The 17,500-nt window shown below is 38.7% G+C and overlaps 2 protein-coding genes across 8 annotated transcripts in view; one reads left to right on the top strand and one right to left on the bottom strand.

Moving 5' to 3' along the window:
- LOC125039849 (dynamin-like 120 kDa protein, mitochondrial) overlaps positions 1-8,303 on the top strand; it is a 22,646-nt gene extending 14,343 nt beyond the window's left edge. For all 7 annotated transcript variants that reach the window (XM_047634213.1, XM_047634185.1, XM_047634167.1 and 4 more), the window contains 14 exons: positions 1-126; positions 871-1,026; positions 1,126-1,251; positions 1,940-2,170; positions 2,644-2,789; positions 3,398-3,559; positions 3,678-3,865; positions 4,396-4,610; positions 5,048-5,187; positions 5,797-5,914; positions 6,030-6,236; positions 6,469-6,562; positions 6,726-6,836; positions 7,005-8,303. The exon at positions 1-126 is cut by the window's left edge and continues 179 nt beyond it. In XM_047634213.1, the coding sequence (XP_047490169.1) occupies positions 1-126; positions 871-1,026; positions 1,126-1,251; positions 1,940-2,170; positions 2,644-2,789; positions 3,398-3,559; positions 3,678-3,865; positions 4,396-4,610; positions 5,048-5,187; positions 5,797-5,914; positions 6,030-6,236; positions 6,469-6,562; positions 6,726-6,836; positions 7,005-7,069 (2,085 nt within the window). In that variant the 3' untranslated portion in view covers positions 7,070-8,303. The remainder of the gene's footprint in view (positions 127-870; positions 1,027-1,125; positions 1,252-1,939; positions 2,171-2,643; positions 2,790-3,397; positions 3,560-3,677; positions 3,866-4,395; positions 4,611-5,047; positions 5,188-5,796; positions 5,915-6,029; positions 6,237-6,468; positions 6,563-6,725; positions 6,837-7,004) is intronic.
- A 7,124-nt stretch (positions 8,304-15,427) lies between these two features.
- Positions 15,428-17,500, bottom strand: part of LOC125040092 — a 7,148-nt gene continuing 5,075 nt past the window's right edge. The window contains exon 6 of the mRNA XM_047634590.1: positions 15,428-17,124. Coding sequence (XP_047490546.1) covers positions 16,981-17,124 — 144 coding nt within the window. The 3' untranslated portion in view covers positions 15,428-16,980. The remainder of the gene's footprint in view (positions 17,125-17,500) is intronic.

The following is a 17,500-nucleotide window of genomic DNA, read 5'->3' as shown; positions in this document are numbered from 1 at the left end:
AGTGAGGTGCTGGATGAACTCTGTGACTATGACAGCAGCTATGACACACAGGATCACCTACCAAGGGTGGTAGTGGTTGGGGACCAGAGCTCGGGCAAGACTTCCGTGTTGGAGATGGTGGCACAGGTGGGAGGATGAAGGCTGTAGCTGATTAGGTCTTTTCCTTTGTAATTGGTAGGAATGATGATGGCTAGATGTTTGGTATTGTAGTTCAGAATTAATATGACTCGGTCTTTAATCTTATACAGAGGGGCCCCAACTTTAGTAGGTGAACTATAAAAGAAGCATTGATAGGGATCAATGCATAACATGCATATACTGACTAGTATTTGTCATTGGCTCAAGTTCCAAAACACGCACATTTTTGTGGCTTTCGTTATTGTATGACTATGTGTGGTAATTTGTTTTTACTCAAGTTTTTCTCTACCTTAAGGCTATATAAAGATTATTTTTTGTTTTTAGGACTTTGACTGTATCAGGAATGCAAATGTCAGTGGGATGAATACTTTTTTCCCCTGTAATGTTTACCCCTCCAGATCAGTTATATGCACTGTATGAAGTTCTTAACTATTATGCTCATTAAGTCAAGGCTTATTATACTTATTATCTGTTCTCATATGCACTTATATATGCAAAGACAGATAGGAATTACAGAGAGAGAGAGAGAGAGAAAGAGAGAGAGAGAGAGAGAGGGGGGGGGGGGGTTATACACACAGAGGAAAAGAGATGCACATTCAGAGAGAGATATGTACACTTAGAGGAGGAGACACACAGAGAGACATGCACACACAGAGGGAAAGAAAGGAAGGAAAATGATGATACCTTACTGAAATTAGTCTACCATCTTAAAACTACCACCATTCCCCTTAGGCAAGAATTTTCCCCCGTGGAGCTGGGGAGATGATGACCCGTGCACCAGTCATGGTAACGCTCAGTGAGGGACCATATCACATTGCCTCCTTCAAGGACTCAACCAGAGAGTTTGATCTCAGCAAGGAATCAGAACTGAGTGAACTCAGGAAGGAGGTAGGTTAACACATGACACAATAAAGCTGGTGTAAACATACTGAAAAATTGAAGATGAGAAATAAATGTATTACTATTCCTTGCTTTTTTGCTCAACAGGTGGAGCTTAGGATGCTTAATAGTGTCCGATTAGGTCGCACAGTCAGCCATGAAGTTATTTCAATGACAGTAAAAGGCCCAGGATTACAGAGGATGGTGCTTGTTGACCTACCAGGGATCATCAGTGTAAGTATATGATACAAGTAGAGTAGAGTGTGAGAGCTGATAGCTAGAAGCCATAGATGATTTAGTTTTTCAGAAATTATTACCCTTAAAGACTACAGTTCCTCACCCAAAACTTGCTGCCTAGCCATTAAAAGAATAAATTGTGTATTTTACACACAATATCTTACACATTTTTTAAATTTATGTTTAATGCATTTATGTACTTGTAAATAAAGGCGGGAACATCTTCAGTTCATGCTTAGTGAGATGGAGTGGTACAAAGGAATGGGAGCTTGTGAGTTGTTTCAGGGATGTACCAGGAACAAACTTGCCAGACAGTACCAGAATTACTTCCTCACACCTGCAACCTCCCAGTGACACAAAAGAAACAGGAAAACAGCCTGCCAGTTTTGAGAGGCTGTGCTCAGTGGAGATAGCTCAGATCAAATGTTAAACAATAGTGCCTCCATCAACTTAAGGGGTTAATATTTATGAGAAATTGAAGCATTTTATGTACCTAGACAGAGCCCAGATTCTTAGGGAAGGAAAAATAGGCTTAATAATTTATACCATATTATTTGTACCTCTCATAACGCTCTACCTTTTCTTGATATTGATTTTCTTAATCTTCTTCATCTTTTAATCTTGGGTCTTCTGTAGGAAGTTAGGAAAACTATTTAGAGCAACACATGTTTCTGTTTCTTTCCAGACTGTAACAACTGACATGGCTTCAGATACTCGCGAGGCAATCCGCAGCATCTCGGAACAGTACATGTCTAACCCAAATGCCATCATTCTTTGCATTCAAGATGGATCAGTTGATGCGGAACGATCAAATGTCACAGATCTTGTCAGTCAGATGGATCCACAGGGCAAGCGAACCATTTTTGTTTTGACCAAGGTTGATTTAGCTGAAGAAAACCTGGCCAATCCAGATAGAGTGAGTAAATAATCAGTTTTTCTTTTATATATATATATATATATATATATATATATGTATATGTATATGTATATATATATGTATATATATATATATATATATATATATATATATATATATATATATGCATATATAGATACATATATAGATATATAGATATACATATACATATTTATACACACACACATACATATACATATATACATGTATATATTTATATGTATATATGTATACACATACACAAAAAATATATATATGTGTATATATATACATATACATATATATATATATATATATATATATATATATATATATATATAATAAACATATATGTATAGATATATACATACATATGTATACATATATATGAACTCTATTTTTATCAAAGAATATAGTAGAGGATTGATTATAGTCTTGATAATAAGTGAAAATGTCAAAAGTTGTTTAAAATTACATTTTTTCATCCTTTTCAGATAAGAAAAATCCTGTCTGGGAAGCTATTCCCAATGAAGGCTCTTGGTTACTTTGCTGTGGTGACCGGGAAGGGGAGTAAGGAAGACTCTATACAAGCCATAAAGGATTATGAGGAATCCTTCTTTAGAAGCTCAAGATTATTTAAGTACGTTTTGTTATATATAATGTTTTATGGTCTGTAGTTTTGGAGTCTGTGTTGGAATTTTGCACATCTATTCAAACATTTTTCAGATATTTGAGTATACTATGCCAAAATGTTAGAGAAAGAAAGAAGGAAAGTGAGAGAAGGGAGAGAGACACACATACTTATTTATTTATTTATTTAGTTCTCTATATCTAATCTGTGTGTGTGTGTGTGTGTGTGTGTGGAGAGAGAGAGAGAGAGAGAGAGAGAGAGAGAGAGAGAGAGAGAGAGAGAGAGAGAGAGAGAGAGAGAGAGAGAGAGAGAGAGAGAGAGAGAGAGATGTATGTATGTATGTATGTATGTATGTATGTATGTATGTATGTATGTATATATGTATATACACGTACATACATATATTCATACATATGTACATACATGAATATACACATACATACATACATACATACATACATACATACATACATACATACATACATACATGAATATACACATACATACATACATACATACATATTCACACACACTTACACATATGTACCTGCATGTAGATATTAATACATATGCACATGTAAATACATTCAAAATAGTATAATTCTTTTACATTCCAGGGGTGGAGTTATCAACAGCCATCAGTGTACCACCAGGAATCTTAGCTTTGCTGTTTCTGAATGCTTTTGGAAGATGGTGAGAGACACTGTGGAACAGCAGGCTGATGCTTTCAAGGCTACGCGTTTTAACCTAGAGACAGAGTGGAAGAATAATTTCCCCAGGTAGGGAACAGTTTCCTTATTATTAAATGCTTTTGTGTTTATTGTAGGTAATATACATAGAAGATACTTTTTCATATATGTTTTTGCATATTTATAAAGAATCGATGTGTTCCCATAGGACGCGAGAACTTGACCGGGATGAACTCTTTGAGAAAGCTCGAGGAGAAATCCTGGATGAAGTAGTGAACTTATCACAAGTGTCTCCCAAACAGTGGGAGGATGCTCTGTCAAAAAAGATGTGGGACAAGATGGTAACCCACATATTTGAAAACATTTATTTACCAGCTGCACAAACAGAAAATTCTGGTAAGAGTGATTTTAAGTCAAGTAGATTCAAGTAAGTCAATGCAAATTGGCTGATAGAGCTGGTTAAAACATTTTCTTTGAACCCCTCATATAATGCATGTATACATGATTGATTGTGGGTAGCATGACAAGAGTTGTAGTTACGTTAGGTGACACTTGATTGCTTGAAGATGATTCTTAAAGATGTTCAACATGTATGTTTTTTTCTCAGAACTGACAGTCAGGCCCTAGAAAAGAGAGAGTGGAGGGAGAAAAGAGAGAAAGAGAAGGGGAAGGGGAAGGGAAAGAGATAGAGTGAACTGTTTTTTTTTGTTTTTTTTTTCTCTTATGTTTAAAGAGGAGGGAAAAGTTGAGAATGAGTGAGTGTGCTTATGAGAAAGTATTTGTGTGTGTGTGTTTCTCTTTCTGTTTGATTAGTTCTCTGCTCTACTTCAGTTCTACTTCACTGGGTTTGTTCTCTTTTGAAATGTGTTATATATTCATGTATTTTAATGCATTGCTAATAGTCCTCATAATTGTTTTTCTTACAGGTACATTTAACACAACTGCAGATATTAAGCTGAAGCAGTGGGCTGATGGTATGCTTCCCAAGAAGTGTGTAGAAGTTGGTTGGGAGACACTAGAAGATGAGTTCAGAAGGTTCATGGAGAGAGCCAAAAATTCAAAGGACCATGATGACATTTTTGACAGCCTGAAAGCCTGTGTTGTAGACGAGGCAATGAGGCGCCACGAATGGGAAGATAAGGTAAGCATTTATTAATGGATGTCATAAATACATAGATTGTATTTTGAGTGTTTAACATAAAACGTGTTAAACTTGAATAGTATTTACTTCATTAACTGTTTACAGAGGAAGCACTTCCATAAAATAGAAATAAATTATTAAGATATTACTCAATTTACCATTGTTATGCATTTTAATTAGCTTACTCTGGCTGTCATATATTATTGCCAGACCCACATATAGAGTGTCTGTCTTTTATTAACAGAAGAATTGAAAGAGACAGATATTTAATTAAGAAGGTTGTACAGTCTTGGCTCCTCATATTCTTTTGAATTATCTTTAATAATTTATTGGTCATCATTCAGAAAATGTTCCCATATTTTAATTATCTTGTTCTTATGTATAATCAGTACTTGCTGAAATAAGAACACTAGGCCTACTTAATTTTGTTTTGTAAGGCTGCAGATGTGTTGAGAGTAATCCAGCTAAATGCCCTGGAGGATAGGTCGGTCCATGACAAGCAGCAGTGGGACGCAGCTTGCAAGTTCTTGGAGGAATCAGTTAAAGATAAGCTTCACACCACTGAGTCTACACTAAGGTTTGTTCATTGGAGAATACTTTGAGATGAATTGCTTTTGCCTCCTCTCTTTTGTTTGTTTGTTTTTGTCATCTTTACAAGTTAATTTTTTTGTGTTTCTTCTCATGCTCTTCCTCTACAATGCCTTCATTGTGGTCAGCCCTTCTCTCCTCTTCTTTTCTTTCTTTCATTATTTCTTTCTTTCTTTCTATCTATCTGTCTTTTTTCTTTCTGTCTTTCTTTCTCTCCTCCTCCTCCTCCTCCTCCTCCTCCTCCTCCTCCTCCTCCTTCTTTTTTCTCATTCTTCTTGTCTTTATTCTTTTCATCCTTGTCTTTACACTTGTTATCCTTGTCATTGTCCTCCTCCTCCATCTCCTCCATCTCCTACATCTCCTACATCCTCTTCATCCTCCCCTTCATCTCCAATACTTTCACTTCATCCTCTTTCTCCTTCATGTCTTTTTTTTTCTTCTTCTTTTCTCTTCTTGTTGTGTGTGTTTGTTTGTTTATTGGCCTTAGTTCTTCCTCCTTTCCTTGTATGTTCTTTGAGGCATGACATTTTTCTGTGGATAATGAAAGTATATTATTAGGATTCAAAAGCATATTTATATTTCTCTCCCTCTATTACAGGGAGATGGTTGGACCCAGCACCAAAGAACAGTGGATGTATTGGTCATATCCCACAGAAGAGCAGAAAAGGAGAGCAGCAGTCAAATCAGAACTTGAGAATATCTTGAAGTCTGACTATGTATGTTATGAGTGGCTGAGTTGGACTGGTAAAGAAATCTGTTGATGAATGATAACAGTTCTTAGTAGGAATTCCAGTGTGTTTTAATGGAAATTATTCCTTCATTTATTCACAGAAACATAAAAACACTCTTACATATGATGAAGTAACCCAAGTTCGCAAGAATTCACAAGCCCAGGGAGTTGATGTAGACAATGAATTTATCCGTGAAACTTGGCATCCTGTGTACCGAAGACACTTCCTCCGACGCGCCCTAGCGAAGGCATATGATTGCAGGAAGGCCTTCTATGCTTACCATCAAGGGCTTGAGGGAGAGTTAGGGGTAAGTGTGTATATGTCAATGCAAATGTGTGTGAATTATAACTGATTTACCTTCTTTGTTGGTGTTGATAAGTTGCATGTTAATGTTTTTCTGTGCAGTCAAGGATTGTCATTTGACACAGCTAATATCATAAGGATAACAAAAGGAAACCTTTATAGAAATACTTACGGTCTGGTCTGTTATTTGGCTTTGTGCCTGACTTTTTATGAAAATTTTCTTCCAAATACATAAGGTGGAGTGTAATGATGTTGTACTCTTCTGGAGGATTCAGCAAATGATTAGAATAACAGCAAATGCTCTTAGACAACAAGTTATGAATCGTGAAGGTATTTCACTATAGCATGTAATGTTTTAATTTTTAGGAATTTTTTGTATACCTTATGAATTTTATTGAAAAAATATATTATTACGATATATATACATGATATTAGTTTTTGGCTATAGTCTTATTGCCATTCCATCTGATGTGTACCAACATTTTTTCTTCAGCACGGAGGCTAGAAAAAGAAATCAAGGAAGTTTTGGAAGAGTATGGCTGTGATCGGGACAAGAAAGAACATTTGTTGACTGGACGGCGAGTAATGTTAGCAGAAGAACTCAGTAAGTCATATAGAATATTTAACATAAATACCCTTGGTTATTGATAAGGTATTTATTACAGAGGAAAGTGTGATGAATACAGAAAAATGCTCAGTAGTTTTTTTTTTGTCCAATCAGTATAAATATGCAGTTTCCATCAATTGTTTATATTCTTTTCACTTTTTACAGAACGAGTCAGACAGATCCAGGAAAAACTAGAAGAATTCATTTATGCACTAAATGCTGAGAAATAATGCAGGAGAGCAAGATTCCTCTACTTGATGGAACCCAGTGAACTTGTAATTGAAACTCTGTAGTGTGTTTCTAGTTGTTGGCTGTTTATCATAGTGTGAGGTGTATAAATAATCTTGAAGGAGATATATTGTTCCAGGTGTCTTACAGGTACTATGGTGGAACATGGAAACTACTCACTCTAGCTTTACTCTCAGTTAGTGTACTGGCTTTGTATTTTTTATTGGATGAGTTTGCTTGGTAGGGTTGTTGGTCTTCAGATTGCCAAAAGAAGACTCATGAGGTAACATCAAGCTTCTTAGCTGCTGCTTGCAGACTGTTTCTCTCTCACAAAAAAAATATCCTTTAAAATCATCAGAGCAGTTACATCATTCTCTTAATCTTGTAAACTTTCTTTGTCTAGTTATGAAGGCAGGCTTCAAAAGTATATTTAAATACAAATGTCAGAATAATATGTAGAGAAGGCTAATATATTCAGATTTTATGACACATAAAGCACATCTGTGCTCTCAACATATTTAAATAGGCTGTGCTCTGTGTTCCACACATTCTTTTGTTGGCATCGGGAAATAAGTTTATAAAAGGAGCCAAAGGGACTTATGTAACCACTAAATGGAATATTGATGTCTTCATTATTTAAAGAGAATAATTATTGTCACATCTTTAAAAATATATATTTTAAACTCCATTGGTGACTGTATGTCACAGTATATGTAATGGTATTAATTAGACTAGTCAGACTTTGATGCTCCTGATACAAGATTATCATTCCCCCTTTTATGCATGTCTTTGACATTCTTAATAGTTTCTATTTTGATTGACAGAGACTGACTCTTTTAAGGGGCTTGTACATAGTTTCTTATTTATTCATGGATGTGTTTTAAATTGAGTAGTCAGACATCCTGTGGCTTATGAAATAAGATTTACACTGTATTAATAACAGCTTATTGTCAAGACAAATTTTTTATGCTCTGCTTATGGAAGAAATGCTGTAATTTGAAAACAAACCCAAGTTGAAAAAACAGGGAATCCGATCTAATTGAAACTGTAAAGCAAAAACATTGGATAAATTCTTAAGGTATTCAAATTTGTATTTACAGTAAAGGGGGGTTTTCCAAAATGTAGAGAACGAATCTGACATTTATAGTACTGTTCCTCTGGCTGCATTTAAAAATTAACACATCTATTGAATATTTGCATATACTGTATGTTTTGTAAATAAACTTTACAATGCTATGTTGCTTTTTATTAAATTCTATTCCTGAAATGGACAAGAATAATTTCCTTTTTTTCCAGGGATAATCAATATTATATAAATAAATCTTTGGGTTTTGGATCATTTCAATCTCTTCCTTAATAAGATATGTTCTAAATGCTTGTAGCAATTTAAAGAATCTCCAGTATATTCTGTCAGATGTTGCCAATTAAGTATTGGATACAATGAAGATTATAGTGTTTCAGTCTATTCCACTTTCAATGATAGGGAGAACACTTCATTTTTATATATCATCTCATAAGTATTTAAAATTTTGCATAGCACTTGCATTTTCTTTCCTTTTTTGAGTTTGAGATTTCGCCTTACCTACCACACCAGACCAAACTCTGGGGGACATCGAACCTTCTTAAACATGACCCAGCACTCCTCTCCTTCGTCCACCCTCCAAACAGCCTCCGGGCTAGTACAGTGGTAACGTGTCGGCCTCTCACCCGAGGGGTCGGCGGTTCGCGGCGAGAAGTTGCAATTGTCGCCTGGAGGTTACTGCTGTGACTGGGCACCACGGCGGGTAAGGACTAAGACGAGTCAGCACCAGCTGACACACGTTAGCGAGTCGGCATTAGTCGACACAGGCCGGGCTCCCCTCATTGGCATAGCCCGGGCGAAGCTCAGCTTCGCATATCGGACTTATCCTTATACCCTCCAAACGCTCTACCCCATTCCCTTTACAGCCCAAGTGACTGCCGAGATCCATCCTCATCCTCCCCATGTTTCCCTTACCACTAATCCTCCCACTCCCTCCCAACAGACCAAATCCCCCCTCTCGACCTGCACCCCCACTTTGCTTACACATTATCCAGTACAAATTCCCTATTACCATTTTGTATAATCCCCTCACTCTCTTCCTGTCTCCTCTATACCTGTCCATCAGAAAACACCTTATGTTATACTTCCTCCCTTTTAACCATTGTCCCCTGCACAGCTCTTTGCACCTTTCTTCGACGCTGGATCAAAATTGTTTCAGTTTACTTTTCCTTTCCCTCTCCATTGACTTTACAACCTTTGAAACTTTACTTTACAAAGGTCAACAAACTTTCCTCATAGTTGGCGACTTTCACTGTCGGCAGATTCTTTGGGGGGTGATGCCACCATTACTTCCTGAGGCCGTTCCTTCGAATGCTTCCCTCCTAATACTGACCTTGTCCTTTTTAACTCAGACCGCCCCACCCACTTTGACATACATACTCAATCCTTTTCGTACCGTGATCTATCTCTTTGCTCCCCCCCCCCCCCCCCACCCCTTCCTTCCAACCAGACCAAGGGTCTCCAAAGTTGGACTACCCAAGAGATCGATAAACACCTGGGGTCAAAAAGGGGTCGATAACCGCCGGGCCCGTTTGTAGTTTTGGGGTCGAAAGCTGACATTCGCGTAAGAAATGAAATGCACGAAATATAACTTGTTGAATCAAAGCAGGGTTTGGTATGCAGTTTCTCTCACTAATGTATATGGAAAAAGCACATGTACTTAATTACTATCATCATTGGGGGACCCTGATATAGGCTCCCATTGGTCAGATCTGGACCATTTTCCTTGTGATCGATTTCCTATTCTTCTTTTGCCTGCAAAAGCACATGTACTTAATTACTATCATCATTGGGGGACCCTGATATAGGCTCCCATTGGTCAGATCTGGACCATTTTCCTTGTGATCGATTTCCTATTCTTCTTTTCCCTGCTTCGTATGCCCCCCCCCCCCCCTCACTCCCTAAACGCTGGTGTTTATTTTTCTCTCTACAGTCCCTATTCTTCCATAATCCTAAGTGTTTCGGTTAAAGCCTGCAGCATGGATCGTTATTGCTACACTCGAGACACCAACAGCCATATATCAGCCCTTTTCACATTTACACTTTTTTTGCAGTCTGGTGTCGGATCCATAAATTGTCAAGGAAACATTCCCCTCATCCTGCCCTCATCCATACCTGTAATATCCTCATGTCTGATCCATTCTAAGTTGCTACTGATCTTGGTACCCATTCCAGTCAGGTCAGAAGTGGCTCTCACTTTTCTCCCCACTTCTCTTCCCCACAAATCAGCAAAAGAACGCACTCCCATCCTTCTCATTTATGCAAATTACTGGAAAGAATGCTTAATCTCCTCTTCATGTGGTACCTTGAATCCCACAGCCTTCTCTCTCCTTCCCAGTTCGGATTCCGCCGTGCCCGAAATACAGCTGATCCCCTTGCTCTTTTCGAAACATATTACATCTGTATTTGCACGCCATGATTCTGTATTAACCGTTTTCTTAGACTTAGAAAAGACGTATGATACCAGATGTCGATATCATATTCTTCAGCAATTATCCTCTCATGAGTGTGTTCATAAAGTCTTTCCTTTCTGTGATCGCACTTTTCGCGTCAAATTCGCTTCTTCAACTTCATCCTCTTTTCCTTAATACGAAAGTGCCCCACAAGGCAATGTGCTCAACATCGCATTATTCCCTCGTGCTGTAAATGTTTTAATTTCAGCACTACCATCCGGTATGCGATCCTCCCTAGTCTGTGGATGAATGAACCCTCTTTTCCCCTGGCCCTTCCGTCACCTAATCCAATCTGCAATATAATTAATCTCTTCTTGGGCGACTTGCCAAGGCTTTCACTTTTCTACCTCCAAATCCTTCTCCATTCTTTTTCCTCGATCACGTATAGGTCCCCAACCTCCACTCTCTTTATATGATGCTCCACTCTAGTCTGTCGCTCTGGCGGGACCATATCCTCTCTATTAAAGAAACAGCCCGCCATCACCTCCGATTCTTGCAGACTCTCGTCCAAATATCCTGGGGTTTAGATCGCAAAACTTTTCTCCATTTTCATATCATCCTGAGCCTCTCCACTTTTGACTATGGCTGCCTCTGCGTCCCTTCTTGATTACCTTGATGCATTCCACCACTGCGGTCTTCGCTTAGCCCCAGGCGTCTTCCGCTCCTCTCCAGTTAAGAGCCTGTACGCTGAATCAAGCTGTCTTTTTCTATCTGCGGAGCATTCCACGTTTCAACTAATTTCCTCTCTCCAAACCATCTGTCCCTCAATCCCATCTTCTTACCTTTACCTCCTCTCCGCGTCTACCTACTCCACCGATTCGCATGTATGCTCTTTTCTCCCATTCACCCTTTCCTCATCTCCGATCCCTCCCTTTTTCTGTCCATGTATTCCCTACTTGGCTTATACCTTCCACATATATTCGCTCCTCTGCTTTCCACGATCCATCCAAATCAGACATCCTCCTTCTGTCTTTCTCATTCATTTTCTCGATCATGCCTCAATTCACTCCTCCAGTACTCATATTTATACAGGTGGCTCTAAATGCTTCTCTGGTGCTGGTTTCGCTTTCAACTTTTCACCTCCCGAATCCAGCGCCATTATAACAGAACTATATGCGATCCTCTTGTGCACTCAGTCAACCCCATTGTCCGTAAGATTCAGGACCGGCTGTTGAACCTGTCTACACAAATCTATCAGTTTTGCTGGATACCCAGCCATATTGAGATCCCTGGCAACGAGCAGGCAATGCCATAGCACGGTCCGCCGCTATGTCCATATCCCACCAACCCTACTTTTCACAGATTCCAGCCACCGATTATTACCCTCACTTCAAGGCTTTCCTTTTTGCCAGCCGACAGTCTTTCTGGTCAGGTCTTACCACTAACGAATTACATACTATAAAACTTCCATCTCTCCTTGGTCAGTCCCATTCCCTTAGAACAGACGTTCTTGATCGCTTTCATAATTCCCACACTCGTCTCACGCATTCCCATCTCATGTCACATTTTGATCCATCTCTTGTTCCTCATGCAGTGCTCCTCTTTCAGACCCATACATCCTGCTACGATGTCCCCGCTTTACTGCAGTCTAAACCCCTGCTTTTCCTCTCTCTCCCAACGTGTTGGACACTCGGAATGCCCTGCCATTTCTTCTAACACCTTGTTCTCCTTCCTCAGACGCATAGATAGCCTCCATCTGATCTAATTGCCCTCCTACCTTACCCCTCCTTTCCATATTTCACCAATCCTTATCTTATGCCACACTCCATCAGCTCCCCCTTTTCATCCCTTTCATTACCATACTATGCTAAAGTGACATCTTTCACATTCTGTTCTAATCATAAACTCATCTTTACCATCTGATATTGTTTCATAGTACAGCATGACCTACGAGGTCTAGCACATTTATTTGTTTTAAATCATTAACCATTAATGTTATTTTATTTGCTCTCTTTTATTTTACTATTTGTTCAATTTTGCATGTTTTGTCAAAAATTCCCTGGCGATATTTATTGTTAAATAGCGGTACTTGTCATTCAGCCCTGAACTACATTTCAATTAGTTTAATTGAGCGTTATGTCGTCTTAAACCGTTTATTTAATTTTCCGTTGCACTCATATTCAACTGGATTTTTTCAATAAGCATTATAATTAATGCATTTTGGTCGATGCTTAATGGGAAACAACGCAAATAATTGTGCTAAATATAAAAGGTCCTATATAATAAAGGAACGTACAGTCGCGAAAAGCGTAAACATGGGGATTAATGTGTCAATGATTAGATAAGCTACTCTTCAAAAGTCGTTCATCATTTTAGGATACCAAAAAATGAAAGTGGTAAAGAGGGTGAGGAAATGGGACAAGACAGGGATTAATAAAAGGGAACATGAGATGGAGGATGGATGGATGTTACCAGTCACTTTGCGTGTTGAGGGGATGGGAAATTGAGAGGGTGGATGAGGGATAGGCATTTTTATGATTAGAAAGTTTAGAATAGCTTCGAGAGTTTCTCAGGGAGAGTTTGTTGAGGTAATGAAGGTCTTCTTATAGGCAAGTAGAAGAAGAGGTAGGTGTAGAAGAGGATGCGGTAGATGGATGGAACATTTAGATTGATGCGATGGGTAGAGCAAGGAGGGTAGGCACAGGGAAAGTGGTAGAGATCGGATTGTCTGGATTTAGAACGGCAAAATAATTTGACTGAGAGAGAGAGGGGGTAGATGTGAAAATGTAAGGAATAGGGGAATAATATACTGGGGAGGGGGGGTAGAAACATCCTAGGGAAAAGGGGGAGGGGCAGATCGAAGGACAGCACTGCAGTAGGGAGCAAGAGAAAAACCTCGTCGGCGTGCTTACCGGCTGGCTTCACACAGAGTGAGGCCAGGCTTGAATCTGAGAACTGCTACCTCAGACTCAAACTTGTAGGTATGGCAGCCCCTGTAAAATACTTTAGCAGAGCCACCACACTTAGCACATGTCCGTAACTGCGCAGGGCAGTTTGAACAATCAGGGCCAGAGAGAGGGCAGCAGGGTAAAACGCAACAGTGGCGGGGTGGCGAAAACGCCGACATTTCTGATATTGACTGGGGAGGGATCGATATGGTTGGACAGGGTAGGGCTCTCCATCAATATAAATTTCAAGGGTGAGGTCATGTCTACGGAAGGTAATCTTGGTAATAGTGGTGTAGGACTTTCGGCGGCATTTGGGGGGTATAGTACAGTGCTGTACTAATACAGCATCATATTCAATTGGTTAATTGGTTAATGGTTAAAAGCAAAATAAATGTGCTAGACATCTAAGGTCATGTAGCACTATAGTAAATGATAGTGAAGGGTGGTTGAGTTAGTGATTAGTTGTCAAAGCTGGGCAAATGAATTGACGAGTAAATGGGTTAAGATCGGGTAAGGTAATGTATAGGGGTTAGATCAAGTGAAGGAGGTATATGCATTTGAGGAATGAAAACAGGTTGTCAAAGCAGAAAGTGTGAGAAGTTGTGGGAGGGATCACGAAAATCGGTCCCATTTGGCTGGGCTAAATAGATTATTTAAGAATTTTGTAGAGATGGGGGTAGTAGAAGGACGGGGGCATGTGGAAGAGGGAGTAGTGTTGAGGGAGGTAGTGTTATTGGGAGGTGGACAATAAGGTTGTAAGGTAGTAATAAGGGAGGATGGGGTAGTTGATGAAGAAGGTTGTGGGGGTATAGTTGTTGAAGTTGAGCATGTTGGGAGTAGAAATGTCTCCTGGGGTGTTGATTAGGGTGGATACTGTACTAGTCGGCATTGAGGAGGGGGTATTAGTTGTAGTGTTCAGAGCCGTGGTCAAAGGAGAGCCTGGGGTCAGGGAATCGGGCGAGTTTGAATTGGTGGTGCTATTTGATGAAGAGGCAATTGCCTCTAATAATGGTATGGTTAATGGTTAATGGTTATTCATTGTTGGCCATGATAAGCCTCGAGTATGTTGGGGAGAGAAATGGTCCACCCCTCAGGGTCGCTTGAGGGGTAAGGGTTAGACAACTAAAGCAGGGGAATACCGTGCCCATGGCTCCCTCAGGCCGTTCAGGACTGGCACAAAGTCAGCCTTTCATCCTTTCAGCACAGCTCTCACACCTTAGGAAGTGGATAGTAGAAGGGGTTGGTGAAGGGACAGAAACGAAAAAGTAGGAGGGGAAAAAAAAAGACCATGCAAAATTTGTTGAGTCGAGGGCTGAGTCCAGGGGTTGGGGAGTTTCCCAGCATTGGGTCCCAGTCTCCGTCTCCTAAACCCCCCCACGACAACAACGGGCACGGGATTGGGGGGGAGCCGTGGTCAAAGGAGAGCTGGGATAGGGGCTATTTGATAAAGGGGCAAGCCTCATTGCCCCTAAGAGTGGGTTACGTCTTCATTATTGGCCATGATAAGCCTGGAGTATGTTGGGGAAAAAAATAGTCCACCCCTCAGGCTCCCCTTGAGGGGTAAGGGCCAGGTATGGCAGGGGAATACCGTGTCCATGGTTCCCTCAGGCCGTTCAGGACTGACATAAAGTCAGCCTTTCATCCTTTCAGCATGGCTCTCACACCTTAGGAGGTGGATAGTAGAAGGGATTGGTGAAGAAACTGAAACGAAAAGAATGAGTGGGAAAAAAAGACTATGCAAAATTAGTTGAGTCGATGGCTGAGTCCCATGGTTGAGAAGTTCCCATCATTGGGTCTCAGTCTCCGTCTTCTAAGACCCCCACGACAACAATGGGCAAAGGATTGGGGGGGATGAGAAGGATGGGGGGGGAAGGGGGGGGGGGGGCAGGGAAAGACTAAAGAATCTATTAAAAATGTCATTCATAAAAAATATCTATAACCAATGTGTTCCTTTATTTGTGGGCATCATATTACAAAAATATATGTAACAATGATATATAAATTCATTTCCGGAAATACAGCATATGACAAGGTATCTCAAAAGATGGACCACTGGCACTGGGACTGTCCTTCAGCACAATTATACATCGACTATGTTCTAATTTTAGACAATAACCTTCCAGTTAAATTTTCATTTTACTATAATTTACACTTCACACATTTACAATATACTTTCTTAAAAGAAAGTATATTCAGTAAAGTGTAAACTTGTGTTCCATCTTTGTATTTCCTTGTAATTCCTAGAGAAATGAAGAGTAATGTACAACAATTCATTACAAAAATAAAACAAAAAATATATACAAGTAACACTACAAAACTTCAGTGTGGAAATATAAAAGACTTGGTATAAATCCCTTTATACATGTCTTAATAAATCAATGAAACTAATCCCATGCTTCTGTTTTATGAACTAGAAGACGGGCAAAAATCACGTGAAACAAAGTAACCTCGGAATGCACACAAGGAAAAAATGAGTATAAGCAGAAAAGATTCTTAAGTTCTTGCTCAGAACTAATATACATTTTTGATCCTATGTACCAATTTATATAAATATGTAGATAATTCCAACTTGGAAACAGCTCAGTCAAATATATAACTTTCTTATACTCCAATTCCCTTGCCTGTAAGTCACCTAAAAATGAGCTGCACCAATATATAATACATCTATAACAATAATAAAATCATACCAAAGAACACGAACACAAAATGAGATTCTGGGACTATCATGATGGTTTATTTATTCACAGGTCAAATTATTAATATTATCATGATACATATAGATCTGACATACAATTAATCTACCAGAATAGACAAGAAACTTTCACTAAAGCATTTCATCCATTTTCAGTACCAGTAAAGGAAAATTACATATAAAAAAGTTTATTTGTGATAAGTTAATCTGATTTAAATTTCAAGGATTGCTAAAATTTTTACAAGCTTTAAAAATAACTGTAACATAAGCATTAAATTACATAATTACATGTTTCTTTCAGTCATGCAGTGACTACATGAGACAAATATAAGAAATGAAAAGTTACATATAAAAAATGGTGTGCAACTTGCACATCACAGACCTTCAAAAGAATATCAAAATCCAAACAAAGGTTGTAAATAATTCCAAGTTCCTCTGGAGACATATCAAACAAGTTTAGTTCATACCATTTAGTTCACAATATTTAAAACCATTATCACATTGTTTTCATGATGTCTCAACTCTACAGATTAGTCCACCCCCCCTAAAAAAAAAATCTACAGCTTTTATCTCTACTGCATATCACCCTGAATGCTACCTCATTGAAAATCTAGGAACTACTTAACAACAAAACAACCTTAAGGCACTATCTGATATCCCCAACAAGCCTTCTTGTTCATAAATTCATTTTCTATCCGAAATGGTGTCATTCCCCTTGGAAGATCAAAATATGTATGGAGCAACTCATTATGAATCTAGACAAAGTGTCAACAAGCATAATCGTTGACAGGATAATGCTCTACATAGTTGATACTTCAGCAAGGTTTGCTTTGGGGGGCTTCAAAGGCATTGAGAAGAGGTACATTGGCTGTCGCACATTGAAATAGTACTTGTAATAGGTGTGCTCTGCTGTGAAACCTCTCTTGTAATATAGCTCACGTGCCTGAAAGCATAAAACAAAACAGTTAATTATCAGGAAAACTTCAACTGAGTTCACAGAGACAACTTTTTATTTTTAAAAATGAAGTCAAGATCTTAAAGATTTCAGGTATATCTAGACTTAAATGCACAAAATATGACTAATTCAAAATTATGCCTGTAAAAATGATTACATTTAACAAAAACTAACCATTAAAACTTTAATTCATCAGACCTAGAATATCCCAGATGACTAAAGTAAAAGAAAAAATATGTATTCACACTAGTCCAACTAATAAACCATGAATTATGCATGACAAAACTGATGATGTCTGCTATAGAACATTGTATGAAAATTGAATATGGGATTAGTAATTGATGATCAATGATCCTAGCGATGA

The sequence above is a fragment of the Penaeus chinensis genome, chromosome 3 (genome assembly GCF_019202785.1).
Source record: "Penaeus chinensis breed Huanghai No. 1 chromosome 3, ASM1920278v2, whole genome shotgun sequence".
NCBI classification, from domain to species: domain Eukaryota; kingdom Metazoa; phylum Arthropoda; class Malacostraca; order Decapoda; family Penaeidae; genus Penaeus; species Penaeus chinensis.
The sequence above is the reverse complement of the archived record's forward strand: the minus strand, read 5'-3'. Positions and strand labels throughout refer to the sequence as shown.